The sequence below is a fragment of the Lagenorhynchus albirostris genome, chromosome 4 (assembly GCF_949774975.1).
Source record: "Lagenorhynchus albirostris chromosome 4, mLagAlb1.1, whole genome shotgun sequence".
Lineage (NCBI taxonomy): Eukaryota > Metazoa > Chordata > Mammalia > Artiodactyla > Delphinidae > Lagenorhynchus > Lagenorhynchus albirostris.
Window position 1 is genome coordinate 11,758,766 of NC_083098.1, and position 15,055 is coordinate 11,773,820.

General features: G+C 37.3%; 1 protein-coding gene across 2 annotated transcripts in view; it reads left to right on the top strand.

Moving 5' to 3' along the window:
- Positions 1-241: 241 nt before the first annotated feature.
- GRID2 (glutamate ionotropic receptor delta type subunit 2) overlaps positions 242-15,055 on the top strand; it is a 1,331,651-nt gene continuing 1,316,837 nt past the window's right edge. For both annotated transcript variants that reach the window (XM_060147100.1, XM_060147101.1), the window contains exon 1: positions 242-329. In XM_060147100.1, the coding sequence (XP_060003083.1) occupies positions 242-329 (88 nt within the window). The remainder of the gene's footprint in view (positions 330-15,055) is intronic.

Consider the following 15,055-nt stretch of genomic DNA (forward strand, 5'->3'; position numbering starts at 1 on the left):
CCTCCAAGTGACACGGCTTTGCTAAGGAGGTTTCCTCAGGCTGGGCTCTTTCTCTTATTCGCTCTGCCTTCCTCAGCGACGATTATAAAAGCTTTGGTCTGGTAACAGGAATTGAGGGGGACAAAAAGAAAAAAGAAAAGAAAAAGCTGTGCTAAACTATCGTGACCTCAAACTCTTTGGACTTTTTTTTTTTTAATATTGAAAGAAAATCCATCCTCAAAGACAATCAGCATAGGCGGAGATGGAAGTTTTACCCTTGCTCTTGGTTTTGTCCTTCTGGTGGTCTCGAACCTTGGATTCGGCGAGTGCGGATTCTATCATTCATATCGGTAAGCAAGGGCTGGCGCTGCCCGTGGGTACTTTTACCGTTTCGGTTCGCAGATATTTCCCCTTTGCTTCCCCCTCTCCTTCCCCCTTTCCGCCCTCTGTGTGGCTCGTTGCCGCTGGCTTCGGTTCCTTGCCCCTTCCCGCTACCTTCCCTCACACTTGGGCAGCTTTCTGAAAGGATGCGGATGCTCGAACCTTGCCTGGTGCTGTTGTTTCGCGGTGAACCGGGGAGTGTGGGCTGTATGCTTGAGGGTCTCGAATCTACCTCAGCGTGCGTGCGTGCCGGGGAGCGCGGGGGGCTTCTGGTGTGTGAGGAAAAGAAGTTTCATCGACTCTACCTTCCATGTTCTTTCCCGGATGTACATTTGCTCCATTAAAAAAAAAAGTACCTTTTGAGGGAACTGAGGTGTCACCCGTGAGGCGAAAAGGGCTGGGGTGCGAGGTGGGGGTGGGGAAGAGCGCCCTTCGGATCGAACAGGTGGTTTTGCAACGTGAGCGGGCCGCGCTCGCCGCAGCGCGTGCGACGGTGACGGGCTGCTGGCTGAGCCCCCAGCCTCCGTCTCCGCTTCCTGTCCTCTCGGCTGCGCGGTGCTCGCGACTGGGAGCCACGCACCTCGCTGCCTCGCTCGCGCTCCCGGGTCTGGCGCGGCGGCGAGACTGGCCCCGGGCGCTCGGGAAACGCGGGAGCACATGCGCGCGCGCGCCGCCCTCGTGGGCTGCCTGGCGAGCAGCCGCCTGGCCTCGCCTCGCCGTCAACTCTGAGTTGCAGCGCAAGGCCGAGAGCAAAGGCGCTTGGGCTACGGGCGGCCTGAGTCCGGGAAGGACGCCGAGCCGCCTTGGAGATGTTCGTGGCCCTACCTATTGGCACCCAGACGGGCCGGGTCTGGCCGCGGCGGGCGCGGGCTGCACGTCATTATCATGCACAGCGCTCGCGGCTTCAGGCTCCAACTCTTCTCACTTGTTAATCCGTGAGAGCTGAACCGAGACCGGCTCTTGCAGCCTTTTCTGCGTTAATGCGACGATTTCCTTTTCGGAAATTCGCGTCCGCGGGCCAGCGGGGTTCAGTTACTGCGCTGAGGAGAGGCCCCCCTTGAGGAATTTTTCCGGGCGCAGGACTTTTATGTGTCCACACGGCTTGATGCTCTGCAAATTGAGGCGACAGATGGGTCGCAGCATCTCCCCTTTCCGCCCCCTGCCCCTCCCCCGCGCAACACACACACACACGCACGCACGCACGCACACACACACACACACACACACACGTGTCCTGGAAGGGGAACCTGCTGCAGGTGGAGGTTGTGCCTTTGTGCCTGCCTGAGCTTAAGGCTTGTGTCTGGTGTGCGAGTCCACAGCGGCCAGCCCCTCAGCTCCAGGGGGCTCCCTCTCTTGATCTCAGAGGCTGTCTTTGTAAACACGTCTGCCATTCGCTATCATTTATATCAATAGAACCGAATATATCTCTGTGCAAGGGGTGATGAGGTCAGGATTCAGAAAACCTTGCACTTAACACGTTTAGTGAATTAAGCACTAGATAGCTTGTCTGCTAGGTCACGTTTTGCCTGGGGTAACAGTGTCTGTGGGTTCAGAACTTTTCAGGGAGAAATTGTCTCATGGAGGGTCTCAGTAATGTTCTGATAGAGTTCAGAAATGACGTGTGCTCCTCTTAAAGAAATGATGTACATTTATGTCCAGTTGTAAACGACTGGAGCAGGAATGCTGATATATATTACCATGGTACCTTTATATTCATGTTATGATGAGGGGTTTCTGGCTTATACTCATCATCGCTCAGGAGGGAGGCTTGTGGATAAATGCTTATTTTCTTGCTTATTCTGTGGTCTAAACGATAAATACATTATTTGCAAACACCTACAGCTCTTGCTGTCCTCTACTAGATGAATACTATTTTGCAATGCAGTCTGGGCATTTGTTTCAAAATAGAACACAACTTGTATTTTATTTCTTTGGCATTCTGTTGTCTGTCAGTGTGACACAGCTTGCTTATTTGTAACCAGATCCCCCCAAAAAGTTACTATATACAAATTACAGATTTCTTTAGAAAGCTGATTGTATGCATTAAATGTATATACTACTGAAAGAAGTAGTTACTTCTCAATTAATTTGACTGCAATTAGTACATTAGACAAGAGCATTAACTTCTTTTATAGACTATCTAATATTGCCATGAAGCTAGCAAATTGATGGTTGTTTCAAACGCTTCATATCTTTTATAATATACTGAAAAATGTAACCTCCTAAATTAAATTAAAAAAAAAAAGGACCAAGTCTAATTTATGTGCACTTCAGAGGTTAGAAGCCCCTTTCCCTTCCATCTCCACCCTGGCCAAAGTATAATAAATTCAAAACCGAATGCCCGTATTAAAATTTTAAAGTACCAGTTAATATTCATTGGATCAGTTTACTTACTTGGTTGAATAGGAAAAGAGAATTAATTATCTTTAGGAGGTGATAGTCTTTATTTAAGTATCTAATGTGACAAGTATGCTTATGGGGAATGTATTATTTCAGGACTAAAGGGATGAAAGTGATGACACTGGAGGGAAAGTGAATATTTCAACTCTATAGATGTAAGGAGATAAGCGGAAATGAAAGGTTTTCACAGACTCATATGATGTGTTCAGGTAGACAGTAGCTGCCATATGTAGTTCAGGCGAGCTTGAAAGATGAAAAGACACTGCTCTAATAGGTTCTTTAAATATCGAATCTTTTTGGTATTGAACCAAATTATATGTTTGAAAACTTTGTCCATTCTTTCTCTTTGTTTTTATTTCATGCAGATAGTTTTAATAAAGTCAATTATGTATTTTAAACTCTAATATATATTTTTTTGAGCACATTAGTTCACTACAATGATGAGATATAATGGTTAAACACTAATGACTGAAATGGAAATGTATTTATTTCAGTCAAAAATGCACTAATATTGTAATTACTTTGAATTTCTGTTAAATCATATTTTAAAGATACTTGATAATTACATATTCTTGTTTAATACACATGCACATGCAATACACACAGTATTTAGAAATGAATCACCTCAATTGTGATCTTCTTTGCCCCTCCTCCCACCAAGTAAAGGTCTTTTGACATATAAAAACTGTGCAATTTTGAATTATGCTTCTACTTTGAGCCTGTGCATTGATTAATTTCATCAGACCCCCATTACTTGATTGCTTAGAAGTTTTCTGATGATCTGCATGCTGTAGGAAGAACCAGAAAGTCATGAGTGGAATGGTAATGATATTGTGTTTCATGAGGCTATTCAAAAGTCACTCTGATTTATGTAGCTCGAAAGCTCCAAAGTCTTTGAGATTAGCCATGCTGACTGCTATTTTCTTCATACATCAGTCGTCCCACACTCTTTACTCCCTATACACAATGGGAGTTTAGAGCACTGCTTTAATTAAGCAGGGATTAGGTTGCATTTCCAGTCAACTGCACAGTTTGTGTTTTGCTTCATATCTAATACGGAGGATCTCATGTTTTAACAGTTTAATGTGTGCTCATTTCTATATCTGGTACCTGTACCTGTACCAGCTCAGTGAAATGAGCTATCCTCAGTTATATATCTCTGCAAGGAAACACTCAGTGTACTTATTCATATATTATAAAAATCACTAGCATGTTTTTATTGTTATCAGTCATAGTAAAATACCTTATGCCAACAGGAAATAGAAATGAAACCCTTATTCATGTTTTTCTCATAAGCAAATGATACTTTGTCCTCTGAGGTCATAAACTATGGCATGTTTGAGAAGCCTAAGACAATTCACAGAATATTTTCATTATGAGAAAGTTTAAAGTACAAAATTGGTGGGTGAATAAGATGTGTCACCACATTATAAACAATAATAGATGGCAAATTTAAAGCATTAGTTTTCATTACTGGCACACTGAGGACTATTTTATCAAATACAGAATGTAGAAGCATTTCTAGAAGTTGTACTGTGTCTTCTGTAAAATTGTTTCTTTTTCAACTCTTTACATGATTTGCATTGGTTAATGATAGCCTTCAAGAGTCATCAAGGATCCTGCACTATATGGGATATCTCAATGATTTAAGTTATCCTTTTATTATTTACAGTAGTTGTTTGCTCCCTGAGTTATAGATAACATATAGTGTAAACTTCTAGAAAGTATTAAGAAGTAGCTTCTAAATTTAAAATGAGGTTATATTTTATGAGGTATGTCTTTCTGTATCAATAATACAGTTGTTTGAAGTGCAATTCAGATGTGCATTAAGTTAGACAGTGTTATTAATCAACAATATCAACTGTGACATGACTAATAAGCCATTACACTGAGGAACTTTGCTTTCTACTCCAAGTGAAATGTACATCCAGTAAATATCTCCTGTAAATTCTAATTCAAATATGAATAAAAATCAAGGTCATTAACTTTCAACTTATCCAGCAATAGAAACCAGTTGAGGTTGTTATGAGTAATGGGAGATGTATTATATTTAATTCTAATCTCCAAGGCTAAGTTTATCATGCTGTAATTTTATCTCAAAGAGATATTGTAATTTTAAAACCACACTTTTAATCCAGAAGGTTAGTATCCCTTCACCTTCATATATTATTTTAGTATTAAAAAGTGAAGTATTTGGCACTGCTATTGGATTTTCATGATATTTCAGATAATAATGTATTGGTGAGTAGCAATACTCAGTTTGACTAAAAATATAATGTTTATTAGAAAATATATTTGTGGCCTATAAAGAGAGCTTTGCCATTAGGTGTCACTGCATTCTGAGCTGTTCCTTTGTAGTCCTACTTGAAAATCCCATGAACTATTTTTTTTTAATTCTCAGAAAAAGAAAATGCCATTTAATGAGGATTGTGATGCTCTAAGATACAGGTGGTTTTTATTTTCAAACCAGAAAAAGAAATATTATCCCTGTGGGAGATTGGGATTGACATATATACACTAATATTTATAAAATAGATAATAAGAACCTGCTGTATAAAGAGAATTCAAAAAATAACAACAACAACAAAAGAAATATTATCCCTGACTCTTGTAAGAATTTAATTCTAGGGCATATCAACATTCTGTGTTCTCTAGATAGATTGCTAGATCTAGTGATGTAACTATTTCACAAATTTAAAGTACAACAGAAATATACTCTTGAGCTAATACTATCTGTGGAAAAATCTAAGACACCAAATAGTAGTCAGATATGCTTAATAATGCTGGTGTAAACAGATATTAGTAACTGCTTACCTATGGAATATTTAAGGTCCCACACTGATTGATGTTTGTAACATGAAACACATACACAGAGCTATGGAAAAAATACATGGGCACAAATATAAATATATTTAAAAAATGTCAACCACTGACTTTTGTGCAGGATCATATATGTTTTCAGATAATTTTAGCCTGGAAAATATTAAGTTTCATGTATTAATTAATTTCCTCCACACACATACTACTACCACCACCACTACAACCAGTGCCATCGGATTTGTGTAGTAATATAAAACCAGTGTCTTTTATCAAGTAGTAATTTTCCTGTTTATTTAATTTGTTTAAGAGGCAAGATCTTCCTTCTAGCATATCCTATGATAAGACTAACGGAGGATGAAACTTAGGTCACCTTTAATCTGATACATTAGTTTTTACATTGACAAAGCCACAAAATTAGAGAATGGAATACTAAGTAAAATGAATGAACCAGTTATCATGTTATGGTAGACCTTGCCCTGTGCCAGTATTAATTAATAAACTCGTTGGAATAATGTGCTATTAAAAATTCAGAGTAAAATTAAGTGATCAGATGGATGTCAAAAGGGTACGGGGAAACGTACTGACGTAATTCTATGATTGGTTATTAAGAGGACATCTGTGGATTTAGGTCATTTAAATAGGTGAATTTTAGCATTTGGATGTGGACACAAATTTCAGATGAATGTGAAAAATTGGAGATGTAAGTCTTAGTAAAAATGTTCTGGATTAGAATTTAGAGAGTTTGGGGCTAACTACCAATTTTATAGATAGCTAACTGAGCAATATTGGGAAGTTACTTATTTTCTTTAGTCTTCATTTTTATTAATCCTAAAACAAGACTTAGACTAATGTTCATTTAAGCTCTACAATTATATGACCTAAAATGAAGACAAATTCCTGTGTTTGAGGAATTGGGGGAAGAGATACAGTCAAGTGTGGTTCATATAGCTATTTTTAATAGTTAGGTTTAGAGTGAATTAAAAAAAAATACAAGGGGAAATAAATGGAGCATAAAACCTTAATCATTCAAATTAAGGATCCCTTAGAATGAAGATTTTCTTGGTGTGAACAAGAATTAATATTTGTTCATCAGCTATTCTAGATAACTTCAGCATCAGAAGAGAGAGCTGGGTTTGTTCTTTGTTTTACATTTTGTTTTTGTTTTCTCTAGCGTTAATACTAAGATGTTACATACAGTGCTAGTGTATCCCACAATACTAGCGTACATTAAGGCTGACTGGAGGAATGAGTAGTCTTATGTTCTAACCAGCATGGACTACAGGAGCCTTTAGAATTTGCCAACTCCAAGCACCCCAGGAATATTAGCATACGTTTGGCACCACTCAAAAATGTAGCATATAAAAGAAATAGCCAGTGTTTCTTCAGTGTTCTTCAGGTATTCCGGCTTTTACCCTGCTGTTGTTAACCAAGTGGTTATCAAATGTGAAGCTGAGGCTAGGATGACCCATTGAAAGCTTTCTTGAGTGAATAGAGGGAAGCCTAGAGGCAAGCACAAGAAACTAAATACCAAAAGGCCTCCCTGTGTATGTTAAAAAATTTTGAATCACTCTGTAGTCAAGGTCCTCATTAACATATTTTATACATGAAAAAAGATCAAGTTATTAATTTTATCAAAACAACAGTTCTTAAACTTTTTTCTTCATCCCCAAATAATTCAAAGTAATGTTTTTAAAATGAATAATTTCACTTTATTGCTCTGAGTGCTTGATTTTTCCCAACTAATCTTAAAAAGATGTTTGCTTCATTATCAAAATCATAATTCTAGAAGCTAGTTACCCTGAAACCACAGGGTAAGGTAGGCATTATTAACAATATGTAGTATGTGTGCTCAGTGGGAGGATATTCTATCATTCAACAGACATTTATTCTGAACCTACTCTCTATGAACTACTGTTTTTAGGTCCTGGAATTAAAATGTCGAACAAGTAACCTATGTCCTTGTATTTAAGGAATTACATTCTCATGGGGGTGGCAACCAGATAAAGAAGAATATGCAAGTTGTAATGTCAGTTACTGATAAATGCTATGAAGAATAATGAAGGAATAGCACCCTATTTCGAGTAGGGTCATCTAGTAAGACCTTCTGAGGAAATGATCATTGGAGCAGAGACTTGATTCAAAAAAAATGAAATCAGCCATGTGGATATCTGATGAAAAAGGATTTCAGCCAGAGGGCATATAGCAAAGGCAATGGCCATGAGACAAGACACTAAGGGATCTACTTAATTCATTTAAGGAACATCTTAAGAGTCAGTGCGGGGCAAATGTGGAGTTTAATGACCAAAGCAGGAAGTTAGAAGGAAATAAGGTCTGAGAGGCAGCTAGGGAAGATCCTATAGTGGCTTATAGGTCATGGTATGGTATTTAATCTAGGTATGTAGGATGCCCACTGGAGGGTTGAGATCAAACACGATACGTAATGCTTTGTGTTTTAGAAAGATAACTTTCTCTGCTTGGGTGGAATGATGGCAGTAGAAATACGAAGATCAGTTTGATAGTAGTGAATTGGACTATTCCAATAGTTGGTAGCTGAACCAGTTGTAAGATTGCAGATGTATTTTGAAGATGAACAGGATTTTCCGATGGAATGTTCTGCTGGGAGAAATCCAGAGGAAGAAATGAAGCTTCCAAGGTATTTTACCTAAGCAAGTGGGTGACTAAAATTGGGAACGTGGGACAGTGATCAAGTTTTAGATAAAAGTCAAAATTTGCATTTATTACACTTGATATTCCTATTAGGCGTCAAATTTGAGAATTTAAGCTGGCAGTTGATTACATTAGTCTGGAATTTTGGGGGGAGTTAGGAATTCAACATTTGCATTTAGAATTCATCATTACAGACATGATCTTTAAAGCAATGGGAGGGGATAGCACACTTAAGGAATAACCGTGCAAAGAGAAGAGGTCCAAGACTGTATACCACAGGCATCGCAAAATGTCGATGTCAGGGAGACAGAGAGGATCCTGGAGAAGAGAGAGATGCGTGGCCTGTGAGTTAGAAAGAAAGCTAGGACTGTGTGGTGTTCTGGAAGCCAAGTGAGGAAAATATTTCAAGGGGGAAATCAGACACCCTATCAAATTATATGGATGAAAATTGACACTTGACTACTGGGTTTAGAAATGTTGAGGACAAAAATGACTTTGACAGAATTGCTTTCAGCAGACTGAAGGGACAAAATACAGGTTGGCAAGGAATCAAAGATTTAATGGGACTGGAGGAACTCCATGAGTTTTGCTTTAAGGGAGAGATGGGTATGGTGGGGTGGGAACATGAGATAAAGGGAGGGTTTTGTTTTTAATGGTGGGAGTTGGGATATACAGTAATTTTTTAAAGGTTCAATCATAAGAAAATTTTCAATAAGAGGATTCAAAAGAAAATGTTCTTTTTTATTCAGACCTATTTGATTCCTGAGTTTGGATGGCAGCTGTTCAAATAGAACTGTGTTTTTGTTTTTTGGTGGTTATTGATGTTTTTGTTTTGTTTTGTAAGCTCCGGTCAAGTGATACTGGGCTAATGCCAGTAGAATTAGCCAAAGAAGCTTATATGTCCTCTCTGAAATAGACTCTGTTAATTGTTCTGCAGTTTTGTTTCATTTAGTTTCCCAAATTTAGGTATAATTTTCTTACCTGAAATTATGAGTAGATTATATCTTATGGAGTAGTGATATACCATTACAGATAGAATCAACATTTAGTCTTTTAGTAATGTGCTAATTTTAGGAACACACATTATTCCTATGTAAATGGCATTAAAATGGCATAGAATTATCTTGTTACAATAGACATTTGTATTGAATATAGGTTTTCTCTAATTAAATTCTATTATGCATTTAATTCACTTAAAAAATCATTTTGGAACAATTAAAAGAGTATAGTTTTTCACAAGGCAGTATATATTGCCACATAGAAATTAAATAGATGAAATAAATTCATGTGATACTAATTTTCAGTAACACATTTAAATATTTCCTTTTATGGAAATTTCACTTCTATTTGTGCTATACCATAGCTGACAGATCTTTAGACATAGGTGAAAATGAGGAAAAAAAGTGTTCCACATTTTCTAACCTCAGAATTCAGCCTTCTGAAAATGCATCTCAGTTCTTTTATTGGTCTCCTATTAATACACTATTATGTATTGATTTTGCAGATAAAATAATTAATTTTGTATTAAAATAAGAATGCCAATAACAGATGAATGATATTTTTCTGTGTTCTTTGTCATTTCCTGTACTATCTCCTCCATAAAAACATTTTGTCTCATGGAAACAATGTAATATGAATATCACATGGTTGTTTCTGCTTGGTTACATCTATTAATTGACGTATAAACATAGAATACATTAACAGTGAGGGGATAGGAGTCCTGTGGTTTGGGCACAGCAATGACTGTTAAAGAAGGCATGCTGTGTTATGGCTGGAGCTGAAGAATATAATTAATGAAGTATATAACATTAAAAGATATATTAAACTTGCTACTTCATAACTTCCTGGGTGGTGAAATACAATTGTTTGAAGGAAATGCTTAGCAGATTTAAATCTAAATTTAAGTTGGAATGGGCCACTAAAATTGGTGAAGTGCTTAGTATACATAACCTTGATATCATTAAAATGACAGGCCCCATGAGGAGCACATTTTAGATAGGCTTATTATCTTAAAAACTGAAGGCTAGGTAATACCTTTGGAGCTAAACTGGAAAAAGAGAGTCAGGTCTGTTGTTCTGTTGCATGTAGTTCATGGTGAATTAAAATCTGGAAGACTAATTCTTCCTTCTGTAATTTCTGCAATCTGACAACAGATAAAATTGTGTTAGAGGTGCAGTGGCAATTACTATCTTGCCCTTCAGTCCATATTTCTTCTTTGTTGCTTCTTTGAATGGTGATAACAGGAAACTAGTCAATTTTCTTTTTAGAAATACCAGCAACTCTCAGCATAGCCCAGAGGAGGCATGCCCTTTATGAAAACCATTATAAATTTCTTCTTAACAAAATCGTTAAAAAAAAAAAATTAACACTTCTTTCATGTGGGAGGTGGCTCATGCACAGAGTTGAGGGGATTACTCTTCAGTTTCCTGGTGGTGTAGTCATGGTGGGTTTTGTACATTTTTTATAATTCATTATTGTCACACTGAGAAATCATGATCTACATCCTCATATTCTATTTGCAGAAAAAATATTTTTAAGGTTACGTGAAAACCATGTGAATTTTTTTGATTCAGTGCTTACTATGTGTGCACAGTTCAGTATGTATTCATATAAGACATGTTTTCCCATCCTTTAAGAATTTTTAGGTATATCTGCTGTCTGAGATAATATTGTACATTAGGAAGCTGAAAGTAGAGCAATTTAGGACTCATAGTTGGATGACTGTGGTCTATTATGGCACTGGAGTATGTGATAATTCAATAAATGCCACCTTTATGGTGCCCTTAAGAGTGCCATAAAGCAAACATATATTTCAGAAAAAAGATTATAATTGGGATAAGGAGATTACCACTTGCAGAAGGTCTTGATTTATAACAGAAAACTCTTTACTCAGCTTCCTGATGGTTAATCATTAACCTTGTTTTGCCTATAGGCTACAGAGTCGATACAGTCATGCCGTAGTCAGAGCTAAGGGAAAGTCTCTGCCGTTTACCTCTTTTCCTCTTTTTTTTTCCTTTCCTGTGGATGTCAGTAGTTACGCTATTAGGTCAAGTAAAAGAGGAGATGGCTTTAAGATCCAGTTATCTTGTAATTAATAAAACTAATGAGATCCTTTCTAGATTTACTGCCACATATCAGATATTTCCATTAAACTTGGTTTCTTGGGTATGGAGAAATTAAATTACATTTAATTTTTTTCTCTTAGTTTTGAAGTTATAAGTATACTATTATCTCATATTACTAATTTGTACTTTCTTCTAGATGTATAAAACATCAATGAAAATGACAGTTTTATACTGTAGCAAACAAAAGAAGAAAATTGCCTCACAGAAAAAGTAAAAGTAGTTAACTTTACAAATGGAATAAGTATTGTTGGGAAAACATATTTATGCCAACTTTTAATTATGTAGGTGTTAAGAATAGGACAAACATTGGAAATTGAAAAATAACAGATAGTTCAAAAACTAACTGTCCAATACTACTTCTTCTCCACAAGAGTTCTTGTTGTGGTTGATAAGTGGTTAATACATAGCAAAACTGGCTGCTCTGATTCTTTCCTTTTATTTTTCCTGTTTATCCTTCAGTGACAATGCTAATGAGCAGTGAAATGGCCAAAAGCAAGGAAGGAGCAAAGGGTTTTAGATAATCCATAAACCGGAAAATCAGCCCCTGAATGCTCATATGCACAGGCTTGTTGAGAAGTTTCATTTTCTCAAAATACTGCACAGATTCTAAAGCTAGAACTTGCTTTTGGCTGCTGAGATTATAAGAGGAGTGAAGCTTCCAGGCCACCAAAGAAGAATACTCTGAATGACAGTCTGGGAGCAGGATGAAGACTATTATTATTATTGGGAAAAGAGTGCCCTTTAGGGCTATTGCTGCTGATAGCCAGGACCCCTGTGATTAGCTCAGTTCCAAGGGTCATGCCTATGGTGATTTTTTTTTTTTAAAGACAGTATGGATTTCATTCAGCTATACTTCTTAAACGCTTTAGGTAATTTTGTAAAAACGGTTGGATTGACATTCGTATCAATACAAATTGTGTACTGAGCATTTATATTGTATGTTCCCAGTTGGTTTCTAGCTGATGCTATGTTATAGGCCACAAGGAAGAATTTGAATATTGTACTTTTGAAAAGAAACTGGGAAGCACATGGCTATACATGCAGTGTTCGTTAATATATATGACTCTTTTCAGTTTGAGTGGAAAAAAAAGGTGGACTGTATAAGTTATCCTACCATATACATTGGCCCTCATAGAAAAATGAAGTTTGTTCACCACTGTCATGAGAAAGCAGTACCTGACCTGGAACACACTGCTGCCAAAACCATGGAGTTACAGTCTGGCAAAAGAGGGAAATGGTAAGCAATTCTGTTTGGAAGAAACATTGTAACAGTGGAGGCTATGGCAACAGAGGAGGTTAAAAGTTAGGAAAATCCCTATGAGGTGCATGGGAATTCTGTAAATAATTTAGGCTAAGGGATGCCCAGCCTTGTGTTACAAGCTCTTTATAGTGGCAGTGTGGTAGGTGGAGAGCGGAGAAGACCTTGGCAGTAGTCCAGTTATGTTTTGGTGCAGGGCTGTGCCCAGCAACTGCACATGGGAATGGAGAGGAAAATTTGCTTAGAGGGGAGACCCAGGAGTTTGCCTCTGTCAACTCGGTCATTCTTTAGAAGTGGGAGTAAAAGAAGAAAGTCTAACATCATTTGTCGAGTACTATCTTAAGTGACTGAGTAGAGGCGCATGCTGTTCACCAACATAGGAGACTGAGAGAGATGAGAGAAACTGAATCTGGATTGAACTCAAAATTATTTTGGCATGATAGTGAGGTGTTATATCCCAGACAACAGCTTCCCAATCCCTACCCCCCTTCCTGCCTCAAATGGAGAATAAAAAAGTCACATTCTCCATAGTGCTCTCAATGCTGTTTTGATCTAAAAATGATAACAGTGTTTTTCTGGTCATTCTTTTTTAACTTTTCCCTCAATCCAATGCTCATAGTGTCATTTCCTATTTAAAATGTGAATAATTTAAAATATTTTTCAGCTACTTATATTCAGAAAATAGTAGTTCTGCAAGGGCCTTATGATTTTTAGTTTCTGTGTGTGCTTGTTTAACAGTACAGAATTGTTACTTCAGTATTATCACTGACTTTTAAAAGTGTATATCTGTATTCTCATTTCTTAATATGATCATACATATTTTTTTTTGACCATACATATTTTTAATCAGGGTCTGGGACTAATATTAAGAGACTAGTGCTGTTAATTTATTTGATATCCATTGCCAATCAAAACAACTTTAAAATGGAGTGATCTTTGACAAAATGGTAGGTTATCAAAGGTAAAATAAAAATATGATAATTTTAATTTCTTGTGCGTGATTGCTCTTCTAGTGAATATTGCAAGTAGAATTCCCTTATGTAAATTAATAGAATTACATGGAAGGGTAAAAATATTTCCATAAAATTGTGTATTCTTTAGTTACACATTATCTGCAAACATAATTAGCTGAAGGGAAGGAAAATTGTCCTCCTAGGATGGTGAAGCAAAGCCTGAAATGGGACTAAGCCTGAAATGGGACTAAAGGGATCTCGTTGGGACTTCAGGCCTCGTTTTTTAAGTGTCTCAGAAGACTCTACTTCATGGTTAAGGATCTGTGTTCTCAGATAAGAAATGTTTGAAAACATGGATCTGCAGTCAGAAGAATGTGAAAGAAGAAGCAGTGTGTCTGCATGTGTGTAAAAACACTGGTTGAACTGAAGAGTGAAATGGAGTAGATCCAGATAAAAGCCAGTCTTCTTTCTGTCTTCGTGTTATTGTTTAGAGTCTAGCTTTTCAGCCTGTTTTTATAATATACTGTCAACGCTTAATCCAGTCAAAACAGTTTAGGTGTGATATTATTGGAACTTAATTTTGCCATTTTACTCTATTTTGTTCTTCCTAAGTTGATCCATTGTGTGAGACCCAAGGATGGAAAGTGGAGTGCTCCAGTGGGGAGGAAGGCTTCTGGCATTTCTCAGTCTTTCTCTCAGGCTCTCTTGTTGGTTTTAGAGTAGGTTAAGGGATGAGAAATTTAGAATCGGTGAAGAATAACCTGAATGATTTGACTTAGTAAAAAATCGTGATGATTGGTAATTTTTGTTTCTTAAAGAGTCATAGCAGTGTATAGTACCAGAAATAGAAGAACTCGATTTGATGTCCAAGTTATATATTCAAATCTTGCCTTGGTCACTTTATCACTTCATAGCTCTGAAGTCTTTGGAAAAGTGATGAGACTTTGAAAGTCTCAAGTTTTCCTGCCCCGCTTCCTCTCCACTTCATCTGTTATAAGGATAAGCAGTTGTAACATTTAAAATATGGATTTGTGGACCACGCAAATTGTCAGTGTTCATACTTCAGGAGACATAACTTGCAATTTAACTATACTGACAGTCAGGGTCCTGGGTCTGGATTGAGTTTTAGAAAGTGGATCCCATGCCTGACATCAGATAGGGTTCCCTGTTTATCCTCTGTTCCTAAAATATTAATTCAGGTTTACAACTATGCCTTTTTACAACATATAAATCAAAGTTGAAAGTCTTTCTTAAAGTGACTGAATTTAAGGTTAAGTATTCCTTTAAAGATGATACTTCACTCTCAAATTACATGAAATAGAATGTTATTTGTTATCACTGACACTGATATTTAGCTATGCCTTTCCTGGCCACACCCTTTCATTTGGAATAGGGTAATCTTATAATCGATTATCCAAACTGGGACTCTTTGGAAAGTGAAAATGGCAGTATTAAGATTTCTGCTGGGGTGA